Source organism: Oratosquilla oratoria, chromosome 19 (genome assembly GCF_046742065.1).
Source record: "Oratosquilla oratoria isolate Oo_2021 chromosome 19, ASM4674206v1, whole genome shotgun sequence".
Lineage (NCBI taxonomy): Eukaryota > Metazoa > Arthropoda > Malacostraca > Stomatopoda > Squillidae > Oratosquilla > Oratosquilla oratoria.
The window spans coordinates 15,385,403-15,395,402 of NC_134795.1; the positions used below are offsets into that span (position 1 = coordinate 15,385,403).

The following is a 10,000-nucleotide window of genomic DNA, read 5'->3' on the forward strand; positions in this document are numbered from 1 at the left end:
CTCTATCCAGGCTAGTAACCCCTATCATATTTCTCAGGCACCTCATCTCAAACACATTCAAACTCCTTCTCTCTTCCTCTCTTATGTTCAGTGTTTCTGCCCCATACAGTGCTGTCAGTACAATCACTCCTTCTTACAATCTCCTCTTTGCATTCATTCTCAAATGCTTATTTTTCATTACACTTTTTAATCCCCCAAAGCATTTACTTGTTTCTCTCAATCTACATTCTAACTCCACCTCCACTCTCCCCTTTCCCACCACATTTACACCCAAGTATCTACTTCCTCCAGTCTCTCTCCCTTAATAATACCAGTCTGCTGCCACGTTCTCCCCTTGTGCATCTCATCACCTTACTTTTACCCACATTTATCTTCAACTTCCTTCTTTCGCACACCTTCCCAAACTCTGTCACTAACTTCCTCAATCCCTCCTCTGATCCTGCTATAAGCGCAGCGTTGTCAGGAAATAAATGCTGGCTTACCTCCCGCTTTTCTCTATATAAACCTTTATATGCTTAATTTGCTTTTAGACAAATTAAGCATATAAAGGCTTAATTTTAGAAGTGCACACCTAAGCGATATACACGTCAACGTAATACATGTTTTTCATGGCGGAAATCAATAACAAAAACCTTGCTAAAAGCAATCGCACTACCGACCGGAGGTGCGACGATAGGTTCGAGACGCCATATCATCGTCTGTCCAGTCTCGGCCGTCAGTATCCCTGAAGACAACCCTGATGACCTCTAGCATCACAGGTACCGCAATACTAAGTGCAGGTCAGGTTAGGTTAGGTAAGACCAATCTATCATACTGTAACTTCTTCGACTTCCGCATCTATCAAAACAAAGATGGCGTCTCGAGAACTCGTCGCGACTCCGTTCGGCAGTGTATAGCTTCTAGCAGCGTTTTCTGTTATTGATTTCCGCCAAGAAAAACGCATATTACGTTGATGTATAATGATTTATAAAATGAATATTTCATTTTCTATTGATATATCATTTAGATGTGGACTTCTAAAGTTTTACTTATGTCTATGATGTATTTGTGTGGGAGAGTGCCTGTGGTAAAGGCTTCTAGTAGGAGGGAAACAGTCATCTGTTGTTGTTGTTGTTGTTGTCGTTCCCTAGACTGTCTGTCCGAGCAGTCCCGTCTCCCCAAGGAATGCCATAGCCGAAACTGGGTTTTCCCACAAATCCTTTATAGAGCGTATGTTGTGTTGTTTGCGTGCATGATTGTGTATAATGCAGTCTTCCATTATGTGTTGTATGGTATGGGGTGAAGTGTTACATCCTGGGCAGTTGTTCACAACGCGGTCATCCAGCCTCTTCTGGTAGCTTAGAAGTGCTGGGTGGTGACCGCACCGCAGTCTGGCCAAGTGGACTCTGTCCTTTCGTGGGAGAGAGGATTCAGAAGGGTGGATATCAGGGGGTCTGGCATGCAGCAGTGTGTTGTCTTTCAGTGTGTTAATGGAGCGGTGAGTGATATGATTATGAATATGTTTCCGGAGGCTGGTATTTGGTGGTTGTGGAGGAAGAGAAGAGAGTATCTGTGCGTGATAAAGGACTTTGGGTGTTGTTTTAATGTTTCTTGGTGTGTGTGGGTGTTCTGCTATGTAGTGTAACGGGTGTGATGTGTTTGTGGTGGCTGCGGCAAGTGTTTGTGTGCCTCTCATGTCGAGGTGGTCCTTGACTTTGAGGACTTTTGTTTCATGGTGTAAATGGTCTGTAGGTGTTGTATTTGTGCAGCCTGTAATTGTTTTTAGGGCTTTGTTTTGTATGATTTGAAGGGTGTTGTGGTGTGTCTCACTGAGATTAGGAGCCCATGCAGGACTCGCATAATTCAACACTGAGCGTATGCATTGTTTGTATATTGTTATATTAGTTTCTTTGTTTTGTCCAAATGTTGTTCCAGTGATTGACTTAAGTGCGTTATGTCTGGGTGTGCATTTGATTTTTATGTTTGTGATGTGTTGTTTGAAAGACGTGGATGTATCGTATGTTACACCAAGAATTTTCGGTGTGTTTGTGTGTGGTATTAGAGTGTTGTTGATGTAGAGATGAGGTATGTATTTGTGTTCTTTTGTCCAGTTGGTGAAAACTGTTGCTGTAGATTTGGTTGGAGCTATTTTGAGTCTGTTTGTGATGAACCATGTGTTGAGTGTGTCAAGGTATGTCTGTGTTACGATGTGTGCATTGTGTGAAAAGGTGGACGAAATCCACTTGTGGATGAAATAAAGAGAACTTGGGTCGCCTTCTTGTCTGGAGACTGTCAACCCCTCGGGGTTGCAACTACATAGTATGGAGGTGAGGAAGTTGACGGGGTTTGAAAATAAAGACGATTCTCTCTCTCTACACACTCGCACACACACACACACACACACACACACACACACACACACACACACACACACACACACACACACACACACACACACACACACACACACAAACACACACGCGCGCGCGCGCGCGCGTAACAGCTGTTTATAATGTTATCTCTCATTCGTCCTCAGGCTCAGTAGCATATTACTTGATTCAAATATTCCTCAATCTATTCTAGTCAACTAACTTCCAAAACCTACTAATTACCTCGTTTGTTGCAATTTCTGGCTTGAGTATCACAAATAAATATGAAGATATATTATTTATCAACTTCAGATAATATAGATTTCAAACCCCGGAGTAATGCAACATATTGCAAACTTTTGTAGTCAGCCCTTAAATGTTAGTTCTCTATATTTCTTCTCCTCTTACGTTTTCTATGACAGACCCAGCTACGGCTCCATACTTAAAGACGTTGATTATCAAGCCCAAGATAACTTTGTCACCACCCTTCACGCCCCTCGTGACCACCTACACCGCCCAGGTCGAGTATGACGTCATCAACATCGAGGTCATGGGAGTTGCTCTCCACTGCCAGGCTGAAGCTCGCTTGGAGGACAAACTTGGATCTTCCACGTTAGTAGAATTAGTGACCATTATTATTATTATTTTTTTTTTAATTTTTTTTTTTGCTATAGTTTTGTCATTCCTAGGATGCTGATCTCATACTAGCTTTTTGAAACCCCGTATTTCTGCCTAATAATTATTTATTATTTCACACGTGGAGTGAAGATAGTTTACAGGATGTTAAGGAACTTTTCCACAATCTGCATAAGTAAATTAAATTAATCTTTTACAAATAACTTAAGAAAAAATGTACATAAATAAATAAACAATATTAGTAAACAAAACAAGTAGATATTATAGATAATATAGAAGATGATATATAAATAGATAAAAAAACAAATAAAGTAGTAAATAGATGAGAGAGATTAGTAAAGTGACCAAGAACAGAAACCTTCATGTCATCAGATTCCATCCACAACCTTTCCTTTACCCTGAAGTGCAAGCCCGAGGGGATGGCACTCAGTTCCCGGAACGGACCCATAATCTTTCTCTTTAAATATCGACTTTCCTCCACCTTGATAAAGTGAGATGTGTACCGGCGACAGCTCCTCTTCTCGTTCTTCTCTTGCCAGCCGGCGGCGTTGATATTGACCCACAATAATACATGACAGACAACTATCTAACGTTTCTTTTAGAAAAGATCTATGGGAGGCTCCGAGAGCTGTGGGACTGGTGTAGTGGAGCTTGATGTATTGATTATATATATATGTATATATATATATATATGTATATATATATGTATATATATATGAATATATATATATGTATGTATATATATATGTATATATGTATGTATATATATATCTATATATGTATTTATGTATATATATATCAATATGTATGTATATATATGTATATATGTATGTATATATGTATATATATGTGTATATGAATATATATATGTATATATATATGTATATGTATGTATATATATATATGTATATGTATATGTATATATATATATATACATATATACATATATATATATATATATATATATATACAAATACATATATATATATATAAATATAAGTGTGTCTTCATACACTGGTTGCATAATTATATGCATTAACTACAGTAAAGAACATAATAACACTTTCAAGGTCCAGAATCACACAGCAGTCGTTTATAACCGGAGACTACTTTCTACTCAAGGAAGAACGTTGATCACTTTGATGTTCTTGTGTCCCTTCCTTCTGCTACTCTCTTTAAACCTCTCCTTTACCACCTGCTCTCTGACTCGACCTCTTCCTGAATATGGGGTCTCGCTCGATAAAGAGGTCGTTCAGACCTTGCCCCCTCCACCTCCGCCAACTGAATGAAATCGTCTTGTATTAGTCAGAATGGAATCTATCGCGAAGAGGTCCTGGGCGTCACCGAAGCTAAATCGCTAATTTATGGATTGCTGTCAGGAACTCCGCCTCCGTCAGGTGGTCAGCCTACTTCGGCAGGCTTGTCCGCCTCCCCCTTCGGGGATTCTGACCCCCCTCTCCCCGTCCCTTCTCCCCCTCCCCTCTCCCTCTCCCCTCTCCCCTCTCCTCCCCCCTCCCTCCTCTCTCCCCCTCCTTCTTCCCCCTGTGTCCATTACCCATTGGCCACCGTCGTTACACGTCTCAAACGTCAATCACGACTAACGTAGAGTCGTTCGAAAAAGTAGACTGTTCTTCGGGAAGAAATTGTTCTTGGGATCGACGACTGACACCTCCATTAGATGGTCCACGACAAGGACGTTGGGGTGCTTTTGTCTATTTGTATTGTTTAAAGCTTAGCAACACTCACCTTCGCCTCTTTCTCCTGCTCCTTCTTCCCTTATTTCTCATTCTTTTCCTCTTCCTCCTCCCCCTCCTCCTCCTCCTCTTTCCCCTCCTCTTCCTATTCTTTCTCCTACTTCTCTCCTTTTCTCTTCCTCCTCCTCTTTCTCCTCCTCTTCCTCCTCCTCTTTCTGTACTTTTTTCTCTATCTCTTCCTCCTCCTCGTCTATCCCCTCCTCCTTCCCCCTTCATCCTCATCCTCCTGCTCCTCACCCTGCTCTTGGTCCTTCTCTTCCTTCTTCTCCTCTTCCTATTCCTCATTCTCCTCTTCCTGGAGCTCTTTCTGCCTCTGCTTCCCTTTTTCCTCGTTCTTTTCTTTCTCCTCTTCCTGTAGTTCGTCCTGTTTATACTTATTGCTTCTTTTACCTCCGTCACCTCCGCTTTCACTGTAGTAACTATGATTGACTCTCCCCTTTCTATGGTTTTGTATTTCTCCTCTCAATTTCAACTTTCTTTTAATCACTGTCTTACGTAAGGATGTCATTCACCATATCTTTCTGTAGGAAGTAAGTAATGTTTCTTTACGAGGGTGAATTAAACCGAGGTAAAATTTTCCTTTTTCTTCCCAAATGATATTACACTTGGCTTGTTAATTTACACCAAAGGACTCCCCACTGGAATCCTCAATTTACTCACTTAGGCACCTCAAACTGACGTCACGACTTCCCCAGTCCAATGCTCTTTACTCTTACATCTAAGTGCCTCCCCTAAGGGTGTGACTTTACTCCCATGAACCAATAAAATTTTCTCCTCCTCCACCCTTTCCCCAATCAGAAAGACTGTTACAAACATCTTAGGCACTACTGCTTACTCAAGCAATCACGATATCGATGCATGGCTGGCTTAATTTACATATTGTTACATCAGCATTTTACACCACTGAAGTCAGGTCCTTAGCCGTTGTTTATAATCTTTAGACGAGGAGCGAGATTATGCAACTCCTTCGCGGCTATTATTTACCAAACATCCAGCTCATAAAATGAAATTCTCGCCACCTATCTCTATATCTACCCTACCTGTCTACCTTTATCTACCAACATCTTACACTCCTAATGATAATAATCCTATTCCTTCTTTTCCTGTTCCTTTTCCTCCTTTTCTCCCACTATCTGCTATCCAGTAAATATATATGCCAATGGTTTACGCTCAATCTATTGCTGCACAACACACCTCCGGCAGCCTGATCAATTCCTTGGTAAGTTGACGATATTAACCACCGAACTACTAACAACTAAGCCTCTCTGCGAACCAGGAACGCACACAGTACACAAGACCTCCTTCGACAGGTTGGTCAACTTCACGCTGGGCCTTGGCGTGAGTCGCCTTTCGATCGTAGTGGTGGACATCGGCCACTCGGAGCCGTGGGTCCTGAACACATACACCCTGAGCCTTACCCGGAACCCGCCCGCTCCTCCCCGGCCCCCTCTGTCCCTCGCCAAGCAACCCCATCAAGTCTGCGGATTGATCCAGGTGAGACGGGGCCACCTGTTCCAGTTTTTCTTTATTTGATAGATTTTTTTTTTCTCAATAGAACTAGCGATGGAGACCTCCAGGCAAAATACTGAGAGGAGGACGTCAGAGAGAATCATCTCCTTGTCTCCCATCTTCATACTTTGTCAACATCCTCAATTCTATCTAGAGGTACAGCCCCGAGGGTCTGACACTCGTTCTTCGCGCTGCATTCCCTCGACTACAAGGAGAGCTGAGAACCAGTGACTGATTCCCTATCCCTAGTATTACAAACCGATTTTATTTCACTCCCCTTCTATCTTATCTATTTACAAACAGAGAACTCCATCCCTTCCTCGGCTGAATTAAGTTGCCTGGTGATAGCCAGAATAGAATAAATAATATTCGTCACTGCGCCAAAGGAGGTTACATGGATTGCTTTATATCAAAATTATTATTTTGCTTAATTTCCTTGACGTAACTGTAGGGGAAAGAAGAGTTCCTGCTGGCTCAGGAGAAACACTCTCGGTTTCCGTACGGGTGACCTGAATTGAAATTCGCAGGAAAAAAAAAAAAAAAAAAAAAAAAAAAATATATATATATATATATATATATTTATATATATATATATATATATATATATATATATATAATATATATATATATATAATGTGTGTGTGTGTATATATAATAAATAAATATATACATAAAATAGAAAATGAAAATAAGAAATGAAATATAAAATAGAATAAAATAAACAAAATAAAAAAATAAATTAACAAATCATTAAAAACTAAAATAAGACAAATAAACTAATAGATAAAAGTAAATGAACATTGAATAGATAAAAATATAGATAAAATAAGATAAAAGAGATGAATAGATAAATAAGTAGACAAATGAGTAAATAAAATGATAGATACATAAATGAATGAATAAAATAAAATAGATAATGATGAGTTTTATACTTATTCAATACTTATGATTGTACCCTGTCAGGGTCACGTGGTGCCTTATAAAGACAACAAACACACACGAACAGGACCAGTCCAGCACATTCCTACCATATGCACACACTGATTTATATACGAAAGGTTCCTGTGAATGCAAAAAGACATGCGTCAAGGAAGAGTATGTCTGTGTGTGTTTGACAGAACGAAAGACGTCCTCCAGGCCTCCTAAGGTCCACCTCGAGATATCCCTCACCGCAGGTCCGGTGGGATATCATCTTCTTAAACTACTCCATCATCTACATTCTTTTAATAAGTATATTTATTCCTTATCATGTTATCTTTGCATCGTATTCCAAGTTACTCGCTGGCTGAGCGATTTAGAGCGTCGCTACTTGCGGCGGAGGTCGAGGCGATGGTAGTTTGAACCCGGCCACCGGCGAGTTGGACCATGAGTATGGTTCGTTAAACTTCATGCTACAAAATCCTCTGTAAAGGGCACCGTTCTGGCCTCCTGATAGGGGGAATTTGTGACGTTAAACTGAATTGTTATAATCTTATCTTTTATTATTTCTCTTTGTCAGGAGTGCGAGCTTCGAATGTCACCCTCGGAGCCCTGCGGCCTTCAGGTCGAGGACGACTTCAGCAGTTGGAGGAAGTACGAGGAGGCGGCGGCGGGGCTTCCGCGCTGCCGTGAAGGTCACGAACAAGGTCAGAGGTCACAGTTGAGGTCATGAAAAAGGTCAGAGGTCACAGTTGAGGTCATGAACAAGGTCAGAGGTCACAGTTGAGGTCATGAACAAGGTCAGAGGTCACAGTTGAGGTCATGAACAAGGTCAGAGGTCACAGTTGAGGTCACGAACAAGGTCAGAGGTCACAGTTGAGGTCATGAACAAGGTCAGAGGTCACAGTTGAGGTCATGAACAAGGTCAGAGGTCACAGTTGAGGTCATGAACAAGGTCAGAGGTCACAGTTGAGGTCACGAACAAGGTCAGAGGTCACAGTTGAGGTTACAAACAAGGTCAGAGGTCACAGTTGAGGTCATGAACAAGGTCAGAGGTCACAGTTGAGTTCCGTATTCAGAAACGAAGCTTCGTGTACCCGACGCATGTTATGAGGCTCGCAGTGTCACAGTACTCGTTGTCCGCGGCCTCGCGTCAACCGGTATCGGTGTTCTTGGGTCTTCTTATAGATCTCATCAAGAAGATACTTTGGATTATTGCCTACGTTGTACCAGTGAGGGTCTGCTTTCGAGTCTTCGGTTAATAAGAGGAGGAGGAGCAGGGGGAAGAGGGGGAGGAAAAAGAAGAGAGGAGGAGGAGGAAGAGGAGGAGGAGGAGGAGGAAGAGGAGGAGCAGGGGGAAGAGGAGGAGGAAAAAGAAGAGAGGAGGAGGAAGAGAAGGAGGAGGAGGAGGAGGAAGACGAGGAGGAAGAGGAGCGATACAGTGATGAAAAAATGAGCTTCCTTCAGCACAATGAGGTACTCTGTAGATTCATTGATCAGTCCAAAACCAGATAATTTTATTCAGCTGTAGGGAGCTCCTGAAAGATGAAGGGACTGGGTCTCGATCGGTAGAACCCCTCTTTGGGCTGGGGGTCTGCATACCTCTTCGTCAGCCCCCCCCCCCCAAAAAAAAAACATTACGTCATCATTACGTCATCATTACGTCATTATAAATCTGACTCGCTCCCATGACAAACGCTTCGAGGTCCAAGGACTCGTTTGAACCGGAGGCAATTGTTTGGTTTTAGCTAAAACAAAAGAAAAAAAAAAAAATGAAAGAAAGAAAAAATAAAATAAAAAGAACGCATTCATTAGGGTAATGGTGTGTTGCCATAGCAACGGGAGTAATGATATAATAGTAAAGAACTAAATCCATGAAACATCTGATAGACTTCTACCTAACAGTGATAACATCCCTTCGAGCATGTTTTAACGAGCTCTTTATTTGGTGGACAACGGAGGAGATAGTAGAATTTTCGCGATTTCTTGAAGACGCTTTGGGTGGTCTACGGCAGAAGGTCTTGGGGGAGAGGTAGGGGGTGGGGGGGACTGGGGGTGGGGGTTGTGGTGAGGGACCCGCGGGGGAGAAGGGAGGGAATTGGTGGCGAGGCGGAGAATGAGGGGGAGGGGCAAGGAAACGAAGATTGTCGTGAAAATAATGACCCGGGGAAAAAATCCGAAAGAGAATGGCGAGTTAATAATAGTCCTGGTGACGTCAATTATGTAGAGATGTTCTTTATTATTTCTGACTGCTTTGATGCGGACATAAACGCGCGCACGATCTTATAAACAGTCACACACGCACGCACGCACGCACGCACACACACACACACACACACACACACACACACACACACACACACACACACACACACACACACACACACACACACACACACACACACACACACACACACACACACACACACACACACACACACACACGCACACACTAACACACACACACACACACACACACACACACACACACACACACACACACACACACACACACACACACACACACACACACACACACACACACACGTGCATACGTACGTTCGCACGTACATGAACACGTAGAGATTGGTAAAAGGACAGTGTGGTCCCAATTTATAAAAGAGGAAATGAGGAGGAACCCCGAAATTGCAGGTCTGTGCTCTTGACCACCATGATAGATGAAATATATGAGAGAATTTTAAAAGACGGATGAAATGTTTGGCAGAGGAAAATTATGGCAAAGAACCAATTTTGATTCAGAAAAAGGATAAGTCATGTGTTACAAAAATTTCAAGTTTTTACTCAAGAGCGACGGACGTGCTGTAGGAGATGGCT

At 42.1% G+C, this 10,000-nt stretch overlaps 1 protein-coding gene across 2 annotated transcripts in view; it reads left to right on the forward strand.

Moving 5' to 3' along the window:
• Nucleotides 1–10,000, forward strand: part of LOC143035738 (uncharacterized) — a 358,135-nt gene that overhangs the window by 187,554 nt on the left and 160,581 nt on the right. For both annotated transcript variants that reach the window (XM_076202648.1, XM_076202649.1), the window contains exons 15-17: nucleotides 2,771–2,960; nucleotides 6,049–6,232; nucleotides 7,746–7,872. In XM_076202648.1, coding sequence (XP_076058763.1) covers nucleotides 2,771–2,960; nucleotides 6,049–6,232; nucleotides 7,746–7,872 — 501 coding nt within the window. The remainder of the gene's footprint in view (nucleotides 1–2,770; nucleotides 2,961–6,048; nucleotides 6,233–7,745; nucleotides 7,873–10,000) is intronic.